Source organism: Eptesicus fuscus, chromosome 15 (genome assembly GCF_027574615.1).
Source record: "Eptesicus fuscus isolate TK198812 chromosome 15, DD_ASM_mEF_20220401, whole genome shotgun sequence".
Classification (NCBI taxonomy): domain Eukaryota; kingdom Metazoa; phylum Chordata; class Mammalia; order Chiroptera; family Vespertilionidae; genus Eptesicus; species Eptesicus fuscus.
The window spans coordinates 47,417,810-47,432,039 of record NC_072487.1 but is presented as its reverse complement, the minus strand read 5'-3'; the positions used below and the strand labels follow the sequence as shown (position 1 = coordinate 47,432,039).

General features: G+C 41.7%; 1 protein-coding gene across 1 annotated transcript; it reads left to right on the top strand.

Moving 5' to 3' along the window:
- The first annotated feature begins 9,113 nt into the window (after positions 1-9,113).
- Positions 9,114-12,509, top strand: LOC103286629 (uncharacterized). Its single transcript, XM_028146215.2, has 2 exons — positions 9,114-9,601; positions 11,146-12,509. The coding sequence occupies exons 1-2, from the start codon at positions 9,232-9,234 to the stop codon at positions 11,364-11,366; spliced, it is 591 nt and encodes a 196-aa protein (XP_028002016.2). The 5' UTR covers positions 9,114-9,231; the 3' UTR covers positions 11,367-12,509.
- The last annotated feature ends 1,721 nt before the right edge of the window (positions 12,510-14,230 follow it).

Below are 14,230 nucleotides of genomic sequence, written 5' to 3'. Positions count from 1 at the left end.
TGGGAATAATCACTGTTATAGCTACTTACGAATAATTGTCATACTTTTCTAACGAGTCTCCCTGCGGTCACAATGTTCTCCACCTGGTGCTGTTGCCTTTCAGTTGCTGTGTTCTCCATGCAGTCCTTGACACAACCATTTCCAGTTGCTCTTGGCTCCACAGTCCTCAGCGTTCCCTTCACGCTGTCTTTCTCCTGGTCTCACTCTAAGGATCATCCACGTCATCAAAGCTGCTTCTCCAGCCTCCCACACAGATTCCTTTCAGACATTCTCGTGTGTCATCGTCCCTACCTGGAATGCTTTTTCAGGTCTGTCTTCCGAGTTTTGTGTTCACCTCCAAAAAGGTGCTTAACGGTTCACTTCAGGCGTGTTCGTGAGCACCTGCTCTCCACTCGCCCTGAGGTTTCACAGATGACCAGAGACAGTCCGTCTCTGACCTCAAAGATCTTCGAGTTGACAAATAAGCCAGCAGACACCAATAAAGAAAATACGGTAAGTGTTGCTAATAGCTAACGTTTATTGCAGACTTGCTACGTGCCCAGAATTGTTCTAATATAATCCTCACAACACAGCAAAGTAGGTCTGACTTCTGTCTTTTGCGTAGATGAGAGCCTGAAGCACATCAGAGATAAAGTAGTTGCTAAGGTAACACAGTACGAGGCCACGTCGATGACAGCCCATGGCGTCTGGCTCCAGCCCCATGTTCCTAGCAGCGAGGCCACATTGCATGTCAAAACAAGTGCATTTGGAAGAATCAGCCGGACTGGCCCGTGGAGCTTGGGGAAGGCTGTGTGATGAGGCAGAGCGCAGGAAGCTACTGCAAAACCAAGCAGGACCTGAGCGAGGGACCCGTATGAGGAAGGCTAAGGTGAAATCAGTGGGACTCCGTTAACAGACCAACCCGACAAGGCCATGATTTTGCGCCTCTTGGCTACCCACACTAGCAAAACTTGTACTGGTGTTTTTTATTTTGGTTTGTCTCTTGCACAATATTGAAAGGATCTTGACACGAGCTCTATCATTTTCTTTGCTAATTCACCTAACACCAGGCACATCCTAAGTGTTTTGGCAAAATGATTCCTATGGCCGTTAGCAGCCATAACGTGTTCTGTGTCCTATTCATCCAAGCTCCACTCCAGACCCCGGGCGTCCTGTGTGACAGGTAGACCATCAGCTTTGTGGAGGGTTCTTGACGCAGAAGCAGAGCCAGAGCCGATGGATTACCACAACTGAAAGCCCACTCTTCCACATCAAGGTGCTAACTGGACGGCTCGGGCCGCTGTGGCTAACTACCCCGTGAAGTGGTGGGGGTGCTGGACCACACTGCCCCAGAGCGTGCACCTGCCCTCTGTCTCAGGACCCACAGAATGATTTTTTTTTTTTTTTTGGCTTAAAACGCATTTATTATCTCACATGCTGTCGGTCAGTGCTCTGGGCCTGGCTAACTGGGCACTCTGCTTCAGGGGCTTCTTCCACAGGCTCAGTCAAGGTGTCAGCTGAGCTGAAGTTGTCTTAACCCTCCACGGGGGAAAGGTTTGCTTCTTAACTCACGTGGTTCCTGGCGGGATTCAAGAAGCAGCCTGACACTTTCCCAGGTGCGATGTTTAAAAAATATTCTTAGTATACTGATACTCCAAAAATCACCAAGTGCTGACATTTCTCCAGGTGAAAAGTAAAGCTATGGCTTATTTTAATGTTGGCAAATTGGAGCCTGATTCTCTCTTCTTTAAGAGAATCTGTCATCAGGCAGAATGGAAGAGCTGAGGTATTGGTTTGTAGAGCGGTTAACAGACAGCAGACCTGAAATACTAGTATTTATCCACTGTGGTCATTTCTTCCAGGAACACAAACTCCCTTGCCCACCTAGAGGCTTGTAGCAAGTCCAAACAAATTTAATGTTTCCATTTAATCAAGAGCTGTGAATAAATATTAGCATTTTAGGCCTGTTACTGAAATGGGACTTACAATTGTCAGAACTGCCTTTTGGTTCCAGAATGATTTTTTTTTCTCAACAAGGAAAGGGTGGAGCGGGGTTGGAAAAATCCCTACAAGATCAGATGTTCCTCACATTTCTAGGTTTCACTTTAGCAGGAAATGCCTTTAAAAAAAAAAGCTTCTTGTCTAGTTTTGGTGCCTCAGAGATCAGGAAATGCAAAGCCTGTGATGTTAAGCCGCCTGGCCCTTCCCTGCCGTCGAACAGCCTACAGAGCTCTTTAACCGTCAGTGCCCTGTGTGGCCCGGGCCGGAGGGACGGCATCAGCCTGCAGTAAGTACAAATTCGGCCGGCCTGGTGCAGGTCATGGGAGGCCGGCATGCAAAGGTGTAGGTCTGGGAGGGAGCTACCCCTGAATTTGAACCGTGGGTTCTGCCACTTTGTAGCCTAATGACCTGGCACAGGTGAGGTCACTTCTGAGCCTGCTTCCCTTCTGTAGAACAAGCTCAGAACGTGGGGAGATTGGATGAGTTAAGAGCACAGTACAGCATCCAGCTTAGATACGTTGTAGTTTACCCATGGATTGTCCATCAAAGTGAGAGTTTACGGAAATGAATCTCCACACAATTAGCGAGTTATTGTCCCATATTAAAATCTTGGGGGGGGGGGGCGGGGGGGAAATTTGCTGTATTTCTTTCCAATGACTACAGTATTACAAATACAATCGTACAGAGAAATTGTATTCTCTTTGTAGCTGATTAGAGACTTCCTGTGGAGAGAAACCTGCCTTAATTGAGCCAAATCCGTGGGTCCGGGTGGACCACACCAGACCTCAGAGGGAGAGCCAGGCTGGAGGTCTGCCCTGCCCTCAGCTTCCTTTGAGATGCTCGGCCCAGGTTGGGGGTTAACTGTGGGATGGATGAGGTCAACTTCCTCCCTGGCTCTCCTGCGAAATCCTGGTTGAAGGCTTAGTCTGAGGATTCTTACTAAGGGTGACTTGGGATCCAACATTCCCCAAGGCAAGAGCGCTGTACCTAGCTTTTACAACCCTTATTTTTTTATGGCCTTAGTACGTTACTTCATGGTTTTACTTCCAGGAACAACTAGTTCTCAAACTGATCACTGTAAAGTACCCACTTCTCCAGCGTTAAGGTGTAAGTAAGTCACTGGGGATCCTGTTCCAACATCCCTGATTCCAGGCGTCTGGGCAGGGGGCGGAGGATGTGCACACCCAGCCAGGCCCATGCCATTGCTCTGCCCTCTGAGTGCCAGGGTTGCAAAGTCTTTACCTCGGGAAGAGCCTGATTGTGTTACGTGACCATTTGTGCCCTCGTGTTCAGGGTTTCTGACCAGCATGACATACCCAGGTTGCCATCCTGAGATGACACCTCGAAGGCCAGGACCAGGCGGCTATAGCTCTCGGGGCTGATTTCCCCTAGGTGTTCTGAAATACTAAACATCTCGGGGACCCCATTTCCACTTACTAGCTTCCTTGGGGCTGGGGTCCCCAGCTCGGCCACCACTGCTTGAGCCTGCAGAACCAGGCGACTTGGAGGTCCCTCCAGTCATTTTTATCCCAATGCTTTTGAACCAGAGTGTTTTCAAATGGAAAGACTGAGTTTGACACCTCAGGGACACAAAAGAAGGGAAAAGCCTTGCATGGCCCTTCTTTTGACCGGCCACCTAAGGTGGGTGTTTTGGCAAAGTGTTTAATGATTGCCACAAAATCCTCGAAAGGGGAGCCATTTAAGAGTGGGGCATGGCCATGCAGCCCCCCACCCACTCCCAAAAGGATCATCTGGGCAGATGCAGGAAGCACAGTCTGTCTCCTGACTAATTGCCTCAATTTCTCCTTTGCACCTTGCCCCTATCTATAGAAGAAATACCTACCTGATTAGAAATTATATTCACAATTCAGCTATTTAATGTTCGCTTTTTAAAATATATCTTTATTGATTGCAGATATAAGGAGGGAGAGGGAAAGAGAGACAGAAACATCAATGATGAGAATCATTTATCAGCTGCTTCCTGCACACCCCACACGGGAATTGAACCATGACCTCCTGGTTCAGAGGTCAACGCTCAACCACTGAGCTCTGTTGGCTGGGCTATTTAATATTCACTTTTTAAAAAAATTACCTTTCCATCCTCCACTCTCTACCCATTACCCTCATGCAGGAAGATAATCCCCTGACCCTTAATGTTACACAGCTGTTTATGTGACTTTGAGGATGTTCATATGTCACAATGGACAGGTACTCATTTACTCAAAACTTAACTAAGCATTAGGGAGATGTCAGGTACCCTCCTAGACCATGAGGCTACTGGATGAATGGAACCCAGCCCCTGCTCCCAGGCACACAGATTCATGAAAGAGATGGCCACATAAACAGATGATTATTAAGCAGGTGGTAAGTGCAGTGATGAATAACGGGCATAATGAAGTGAAAAGCACAAAAAGTGACGAGGAAGCCAGTATGGGCTGGGCAAGGAGAGGCGGGTGAAGTGGGCAGTGGAGAGAGAGACAGGAAAGGCCAGAGCCAAGAGAGGAGATGGTGGCTGGGAGACCGTCCTTCCTTCCAGGAGGTCCCAGAAAGCTGACCCAGCTGGTGGGGACTGTGCCTGTACAATCTCCCTCTTCCTTTGGGGCCTTCTCCACTAACAGCCCCGCCTTCTCCCTGCATTTCTGTGCCTTCTTCCTTCCGCACCACATTCCCACAGATGCATGGCCCTGGCTTGGCTCTGCTCTCCCCACGCCTGGCGTCCTTCCTCCTCCTTCTCCCTACATCCAGCCTTGAGCGCGTACAGCCTTGGAAAAGATGAGAGTCCACATGAGGAGCAGATGGAAAAATAGTAGAGAGCTTCCTCTCCCCCCTCCCCAGAACCAGCGCCTGGGGACAAGCAGAAGAGCGCAAGATTTCTTCACACTACTCAGAACAGCACGCAGTTTAACGCATGAGTTGTTTATTTCTGGGATTTTTCCGTTTACTATTTTTGGGCCACTGTTGACCAGGGATATCTGAAACCATGGAGAGTGTGATCTTTCAATATAGAGATTAAAGTCTTTGATTCCAGGAAAACCTTCTTGAATTTTAATTTTAAATTTTTTCTTTTCTAGGATTTTGTTTTCCCCCTCTTTGGGATATCCAATTAAATATGTTTTATCTCCTTAGCCCAACCTTTATACCTATCATTTTCTCTATAAATCATTTTCAACATTTTTATTGAGAAATAATTTATATACCATAAAACTCACCCACTCAAAGTATACAGTGCAACCCACTAACCATCACCACAATCAATTTTAGGACATTTGTATCACTCCCAAAAGAAACCCCATACAATTAGCAGTCATTCCCCATTCCTTCATGCACCCAGATTCAGGCAACTACTCATCTACCTTCTGTCTCTATAGACTTGCTAATCCTATATATTTCATATAAATGCAATCATACAATATCTGGCCTTTTGTGGATGGCTTCTTTTACTTAGCATAAATTTCCAAGATTTATCATATGGCAACATACTTCATTTCTTATCACTGAATAGTATTCTACTATATGGATGCACCACATTGTGTTTATCCATTCATCAGGTGAAGGGCACTAGGGTTGTTTTCACTTTTTGGCTGTTATGAATAGTGCTGCTATGAACAGTCATGTACAAGTTTTTGTGTAGACATGTGACTTCTCTTAGATACATACCTCGGAATGAATCTTCTGGTTACATGGCAGCTCTACGTTTGACATTTTGAAGAATTGCCAAACTGTTTTTCAAAGTCACTGCACCATATTTTATTCCCACTAGTAATGTATGAAGGTACCAATTTCTCGAAATCCTTGCCAAAAACCATTATTATCTGTCTTTATTATAGCCATCCTAGGGAGAGTGAAATGATATTCAACTGTTGCTTAAATTTGCATTTTCATGATAGCTAATGACGTTGAGCATGTTTTCATGTTTTGTTGGCTATTTGTATATCTTCTTTGGAGAAATCTCTATTCAAATCCTTTGCCCATTTTTTAATTTATTTATTTGTATTTTTACTGTTGAGTTTGTAAGTGTTCTTTGTACATTTGAATATGAATCCTTTATCAGATATATGGCTTGTAAATGTTTTCTCCCATTCTGTGCATTGTCATTTTCACTTTCTTCATGGTGTCCTTTAAAGCACAGAAGTTTAATTTGATGAATCTCAATTTATGTATTTCTTTATTCTTTTTGCTTCTGATTTCGGTTGTATATCCAAGAAATCCTTGCCTAAGCCAGATCACGAAAGTTTATTCCTATGTTTTCTTCTAGGAGTTTTTTTAGTTTTAACTCTTCTATTATGGTCTAGGATACATTTTAAGTTAATCTGTGTATGGATTAGGGTAGGAGTCCAACTTCACTCTTCTACACGTGGATATCCAATTGTCCCAACATCATTTATTTAAAAAAAAAACAACATTCTTTTTCCCATTGAATTGTCCTGGCCACCTTATTTCTAGTTCCTGTTCCAATGTTGCTTTTGTTTGCCACAATAGCTAATTACCATTATGCTTATTTCCATTTTCTCTTCAGTTCTATTATGTTCTTACTTAGACTGACATAAAAGGGATATTAAATAAACATTCTGCTTGATTAAGTGGGGAGTCAGAGTGAGCACAGATGCGATGAAGCATGCATATGAGCACAGAAGATCGTTTCAGAAAAAAAATGAATTGCCCCCACTGGCTGAAACAGAGAGAACATGTATGGCCTTGTGATGACATAGAAATATGATTTGTAAATGTTTGGAATGTTTAGAAGCAAATTGTGGATAGTCTTTGTAAGTCTGGTCAAGAAATTTACATCTTATCCTAAAAGGAATAAAGAGCCAAGTTTGAAGAATAAACTAATGAATGGCTGGGTAAAGACATGATTTAGGATAGATTACTACTACTGCTGCTGTTACTACTACTACTACCACTAACAGCAACAACATGCAGGCAAGAAAACCGGTAGGCGATCTTTGTAGCAGTTCAAAGATGGGGTCAGTTAGGCTTCTTATCAGAATCATTGCAATGAGTTTGGAAAGACTAGAGAAGATACTTTTTTAAAATCAATTTCAAAATGAAAGGTTAAGAGTTAAGGTGGATAAAAATGAAGGCTGTGAAAACTGCATCAGAATTGATAATTGAGAACTCACTGTTATCTCCAAGATTTCAATTTTGGTTCATCAGTCAGGGTAGAAGCTCAATGTTGTTATACTGAAGATTAGATTATGAGAATATAAAAAATAGCAAGTACAGAGGTAAAGGCAAGCGTAATACCAGCCCAGAGTCAAATGTGGGAGAGGACTTAGGTGCCACTTATTGATGAGACCAATTGTATAGATTTTATGGCCATTTTTAACCCCTCAAAAAGGGATTAAACATAATTCCATCTGTAAAATGCCTGCAATCATTTGTGGCCCAAAGCAAATAATTTCAAAATGTTAATTATTGTTATTATTAGCGTTTTTCTTCCAATTAAAAAAAAATACTTTTCCTGGGTAAAGAAGTGTAAGTTTTTCTTTAAATTACCTGGAAAATCAAAAATATGTAAGACAAACAAAAATCTATATGGGATTCTTTGAACTAATAATAAATGCCTGAACATATGTGTCATATAAGAATTTGAGGTGTTTCACAGAAAATATTCCATTGAAACATGATTAATTTGGCAGACCTGGAGTAAGGAGAAAACAAAAGAAAAATGGTAACGGTATAAAATTTAAAGTGTTCCTCTTACAAAGTTTAGAAGATTTAAAAAGTGCTTCCCTTGCCCTAGTTGGTTTGGCTCAGTTGATAGAGCATTGGCCTGCGGACTGAAGGGTCCCAGGTTCAATTCCGGTCAAGGGCACATGCCTGGATTGCAGGCTCTATCTCCAGTAGGAAGCGTGCAGGAGGCAGCCGATCAATGATTCTCTCTCATCATTGATGTTTCTATCTCTTTCTCCCTCTCTGAAATCAATAAAAATATGTTTTTTTTAGAAAAAGGTGTTAACCTCTCCTTTGTATTTTATCTGACTTTTGCTCTTTCATTTCATCTTTCTTCATATTGATTTTTTAGGAATTAGAGAGTAAAATCCCAGCACAATGTTCACCAATACAGACGCTGATCCGAGTAAAGATGATGTGGAGGCCGAGTTTCCCAGGTGTTCGGTATGTCCTTCTAATGCTATAATATGCACAGGAGACTGTGCTTTCAAGAATTATAAGAAGAACTATTAAGTACCCGGTGGCATGCTGTGGATGGGGGGGCAAAGAGAATACAAACATTTCACTTCTGTGACTTCCCTTCCTCGGCACAGCAAAACACAGCTCCTCTGTGGGCAGGGGATCCTGCGTGCTGACTTGTGTTTGTGCGGTTGGTAATGCGTTTGAAAGAGCCATTGACCAAGTCGGCCCACTTCCTATTTGTTGCTCTTGACTAGAATTGAAGGGAAACTGCGCTGGGCTAAATGACACAAGTCTGGGCTCTCACTTTGGCCTTTATGGCCTTCCAATTCAATGACCTAAGAAACTCCTTGGGGATAATGGGATTAGCAGGCAGAATGCTCTAGAAAATAAAATTTTATTCCTTTAATACAGGATTTTAGATAGAGAAGGGGGACTCTCAGGGGACATTTATTGTCTTCTCTGCCAACAATTCCTCCCAGACACGCCACAAATGTAGCCATTGGCCTTGGTAAGATATTCCAGTTAAAAAGGACAATGACAGCTTCGTCTGCACAGTGTTCCTAAGTATGCCAAGCCCCTCGGTCACCAGGATGAAGCTTTGATATCTAGATGATCTGGCTCCCTTTCTTCTTTAAAAGAGAGGTAGCCTTACCCAGAACAGACTTTGCAAACCCCCACAACCGAGTCTCTCCACGGTAAGTCACAGGATTTTAGAGTGGAAAGATCTTAAAGACTTTGGAAACCAGGCTCATTTTGCAATGCAGCCTTTCAGTGATGTGTCTGAATACCACCCCTTTTGGGGAATGAATCTGACACTTGTCCATCTGGTCTCTTGCCACCATTGACTGGGCTTAGCTAGGCAATACTATCTCCCAAAGATAGATGCTTCTGTTTGCATGGTTACTTGTTATGCTCTTTGTTTTAGGGTTTGCGGATCTGCCAGGCAATCACCCTTCATCAATCTCATGACTTCCCACTTTTTTCCCATAGCTGCCAGAATTATATGCACTGGCTGAGAATATTAATCAGGAGAGCAAAAAATCGAATCACCTAAAAACTCTTGGTATTTCACCAACTGAAGCACGGAGAATACTTAATCAAACCCTGAATATCATGTCACCCACTAGCAGAACAGATTTGGGAGAAGTTTCCCAACCTGTTTTCAAGCTCAAGGTGGTTAGAAAAGAGGAGGAGGAGAAGCCACCATCGCTGACGGATCTCCTACACCGCAGCTTACTGACCGGCTCGCCCTCCCAGCTAGACAGGCTGGGGGAATCCCAGCAGAGACTTGCTCACTATGGGATCACCCCTCCCATGCACACTTTTCCCTATGAGATTATCCTCAGTGACGCCAACTTTTTGGGCGTCGCACGGAAGAAGTTTTCGAGTATCGGAAAATTATCCAGAATGAGCATTTCCAAGGTGAAGGCAGACAGGTTTTTATTTGAAGATAGAATTACTGAATACTCAATAATTGAACCAGGTACGCTAAACATGGTGGGAGGAAAAAGAGTGGAAATCTTACTAGAAAATTTGCCTAGGTTTCTAGAGCTGAAAGTATCAAATATTGATCGGTGGGAATATTGGAGTTCTGGTGCTCTGCTGCATGTAAAAGCAATGGGAAATGGAGAACAGAGATTTATCAAACATTCCAGGGTCAAATCTCAGACTCATTCCCAAAACGGTGTATTTAAACTTACTTTTCTAAAATGAGCCAGTTCAGCTTGGACTCTAAAGCACCCATAACTATTTGTTTATTGTTTCATGAAGTTAGTCAAGTATTTACTGAATAATGACTTATCTTTCTTAAATATGTTGATTTTTTTCCTTCAATTGAGGGTGGGTTTTGTTTTTAGATTTTTTTTCATGAACCTTTATTTTTTCCAATTGTTACATCTCTACAAAGAGAAGGAAACTCTCCAGTTCTGATACTTTAATAAGGAAGTACCCATAAAAGTCCAAAGACCATATGGAGAAAGTTAATAATATGTAAAACATATGTTGGTAAGTTATAATGAAAAGAGCCATAGGTGACCTTCTCAAATATCACCAAACAAGGAGGATGGTAAAATTACCCATGAGAAATAGACCTGCTTGCTTGCTTGTACCAATTATTCTCTTTAAACTCCTCAAACTCATTTTGGCTCTTTGGCCTCTGGTTTTACATTCAATCCCCTGCCTACCACTCCCCCCGCCCCCCATTCCCCCAAGTTTACAATTTATTTAGTCATGAAAAGAATTGAAGGGAAGGGAAAGAGAAATGGCTGCTGAGTAGGGGAATATGCAGTGTATCTTGGCTGTGGTTCATTGGCTTCTTGAAGAAATTGCAACTACTAATGACTGTCCACACTGGTAGGTCTGAAAGAGAAGGGGAAAGAGCCAAATTCTAGCTAAGACACTGTACTCAGGGCTTATACCAGCATCTTGGAAGAAGTGACACTAGCCATGTAAACACTTCTCTTTTTAAAAAAAAATATATTTTATTGATTTTTTACAGAGGAAGAGAGAGGGATAGAAGTTAGAAACATCGATGAGAGAGAAACATCGATCAGCTGCCTCCTGCGGCCCCCCCCCCCCCCTCACTGGGGATGTGCCAGCAACCAACGTACATGCCCTTTGACCAAAATCGAACCTGGAACCTTTCAGTCCGCAGGCTGACGCTCTACTCACTGAGCCAAACCGGTTTCGGCTAAACACTTCTCTTAAATCTTCCTCCTTGTTTCCACCACTCATGAGGATCCTGCCCCCTGTTGACCTCAGTGCTCTGCAGGTCTCTCCACTTGCACATTCTTCATTTCCAAGCACCAAATGAGACCCTTGCTCTACCTGTGGTGACCCTGCAGGTTCCTTTCCAGCCCGGCTAGCCGGACCCACCCAATACCTAAGGTGGGCACCATAGGTTCCCCCTTAGTTTACAAAAGGCTTTCTACCAGAAGGGAGGAGACTCAAATTAATCAAAGGGTTATTCTGTCATGAAACACCTCTGAATCGCTGAAGGTGATTCTTTGAACATCTGATTCTTTTCAGAAAAACAATTCTTGGATCTAAGGGATCTGGAGTGGAAATATTACAAGGGGATCACAAAGTGGAAACGCAAAACGTCAGATGCATTTGCAAAAATACAGTACAACAGTGAGAAGAGGTTTATAGAGAGCAAGGAGACACCTGGTATTGTTTTCCCACCACTAGTTCGTAGGTCTTTGGTCATTTATCCTCAAATTGATTTTCCACCCAATTTAACTTCTTAAAGTGAAATATATAGCTTATTGAAAATATTTTGGACGTAGATTTTGCTCTTAAGAATTTTGAACTTACACACAAAAATTTAAGAAGCAGATGCACCATGGAACATAGACCTGATTCTATATGATATGCACATAAGGTCCAAAATTAAACCACTAATATGGAGTGAAAGATCCACGCTGACCTTCTAGGGTGTATATGAAGGAGAACGCAAGTGAGAATAGCTCTATAACATTTTTAAGCGCATGAAAAAGTCCACTATCATAAAAATAGTTGGTAAACTCAACAAATGGGAAAATTAATACGTGAGGCTATAGAGGCAATTTGAGAACTTCAAAATATGTTAACAGCTCAAAGACATGAGGAAGGAAATAGCATCTATGAAACAAGAATGGGAAGAGTTTAAAAAGAACACGTCGGAAATCTTGGAAGTGAAAAACATAGTAATTGAAAATAAAATAATGACAATCCTCAATAAGTTATATCAGTGGTATGCCGGATCTATCTGAAAAGAGAAGGGATTAATGAGTTGGCAGGTAGCACTGGGAAAGAAGTTTCCAGATCACAGCACCGTAAGATAGAGGAGGAAGTCATAAAAGAAGTTAAGGGTAATGGAGGGTAGAATGAGAAGTTCGGAAATATATCCAAGGGAAGTTGCAGAAGAAGATAAGGAGAATGGAGAAAAGATGACACTTGAAAAAAAAAAAAACAAAGATCACTTTCTAGAAATGAAGAAACACATGAAAACTTGCATTGAAAAATCTCACTGAGCGATTAGCAAGAAAATAAATCTACACTTAGAAATGCCGTAGCAGAACCGAAGAGCATTTAGCAAAAAAAGAAAATATAACCTACAAAAGAGAGAAGATGGATGACAAACAAATGACAAAATTGTGGTGAAACTCTCACTAACAACAGAAGTCAGAAGGTGAAGGTTTTATATACTCAACATCCTGAGGGAAATAACTGTCGATCTGGAATTCACCAACCAGCCAACTCTCTTTAAAAAGTAAGAGTAAAGTAAATACTTGTTAAAACATAGGAGAGCAAAAAAAATTTATTATCCTTTACTGAAAAAACTACTAGCAAATATAGACATTAGCAAGAACCCAGAGGGAGTGCAAGAAAAAGGGGTGAGCAATTAAATTCTTAATAACATGTGATTGTGATTGTGTCGATATTAGAATATATTTCTAGATTCTATTTCCTAATATTTTTAAAATTCACCTCTATATAAGAGAAGTTATTCTGTGGTTTTCATTTTTGCACCAATTTTAAAAATCAGATTTGGCTTCAGCATAGTGGATATCTTCAGCAGAAGGTACTGTCTAGCAATTGGTCTGAGGGAGGTTTCTGGGTTCTCACAATATTCTGGGTTTTTAAAATCTATCTACTCAAGTATGTTCAGTATGCAAAAATTCCTCAAGCCATACATTTAACAACTGTAAAGTTTTTTTTTAATATATTGATTTTTTACAGAGAGGAAGGGAGAGGGATAGAGAACCAGAAACATCAATGAGAAAGAAACATCAATCAGCTGCCTCTTGCACACCCCCTACCGGGGATGTGCCCGCAACCAAGGTACATGCCCTTGACCAGAATCGAACCTGGGACTCTTGAGTCCACAGGCCGATGCTCTACCCACTGAGCAAAACGGGCCAGGGCAACAACCGTAAAGTTTTATCGTGCATGTTATACTTTACCAAAAAAGGTTTACAAGTTGTGTTACCTTCATGAAATGAATTGGGGCCCTAGCCAGTTTGACTCAGTGGATAGAGTGTCGGCCTGCAGACCAAAGGGTCCCAGGTTTGATTCCAGCCAAGGGCACATGCCTGGCCCAGGCCCTGGTCTGGGCTCATACAGGAGGCAACCAATTGATGTGTTTCTCTCTGTCTCTCCCTCTCTCTTCTACTCTCCCTAAAAATCAATGGGAAAATATCCTCGGGTGAGGAATAAATAAATAAATAAATAAATAAATAAATAAAATGAATTGGGGAGTTTTCATCTTTTTATTTGGGGCCATAGCCTTTTAAATAACATTGGAAATATTTTAAAGCTAGATCTTTAAAGTCTAGCCAGAACTTAGTTATAAAATCATCTAGTCCTGACATTTTTCTTCCTATTTTATTATGAAACTTTTTAAACTACATTCAACACTTAAGATTTTACCACACTCATTTCATCTATTCCTATTGTTGTGTTTGCTGTGGATGCTGAACTATTTTAAAGCAAATCTTAGGTTTCGGATCTAACATACTATCCTTACATACTTTGGTGTGCATCTCAGAAAAGTATCGACATCTTCTTTCATAGCCACACTGCCATTATTATACCAAGAAAAATTGTAATTCCTTACTACCATCTATTTATCCATATTTTAAGTCCCCTTGTTGTCTCAAAACTATCTTTTTCCAGTTGGTCTGTTTCAATCAGAATACATGCAAGATTAAGGACTGCATTTGGTCTCTCAAAGATTTTTTAATCTAGAGCAATTCCTCACTTTTTTTTTTTTCTTGTAATTGACTTACTGAAGAAATTGGTCCATTGTCCTGTAGAAGTTTCCACAATCTAGATTTGTACCTCAGGGGGTCATTTAACTTCTTCTTCTATCATCCATATTCCTTGTAAATTGGATGTTTGCAGTGGCTTGATTATATTCAGGCTCACCTCTTTTTGCAAAGAATAAATTCACTAGGTGGTGCTGTGTACTTCAGGTTGCCTCACCATAAAAGACAAATAATATCTGGTTGTCCCTAGTTTAGTGACTGTAAGACTGAGTAATGCATCCAGGTGGTGACAGCCTGGTGCCTTTTTATAAAGTTCCCCACCAACCTTTCATCTAATGGCTTTCATCCACAGATGACAATGG

Excerpts from the sequence above, each read along its gene's own strand:
- LOC103286629 (XM_028146215.2), top strand. The coding sequence starts at position 9,232 with ATGTCACCCACTAGCAGAACAGATTTGGGAGAAGTTTCCCAACCTGTT. Across the intron at positions 9,602-11,145 it reads ATACTCAATAATTGAACCAG|AAAAACAATTCTTGGATCTA; the intron begins GTACGCTAAACA and ends GATTCTTTTCAG.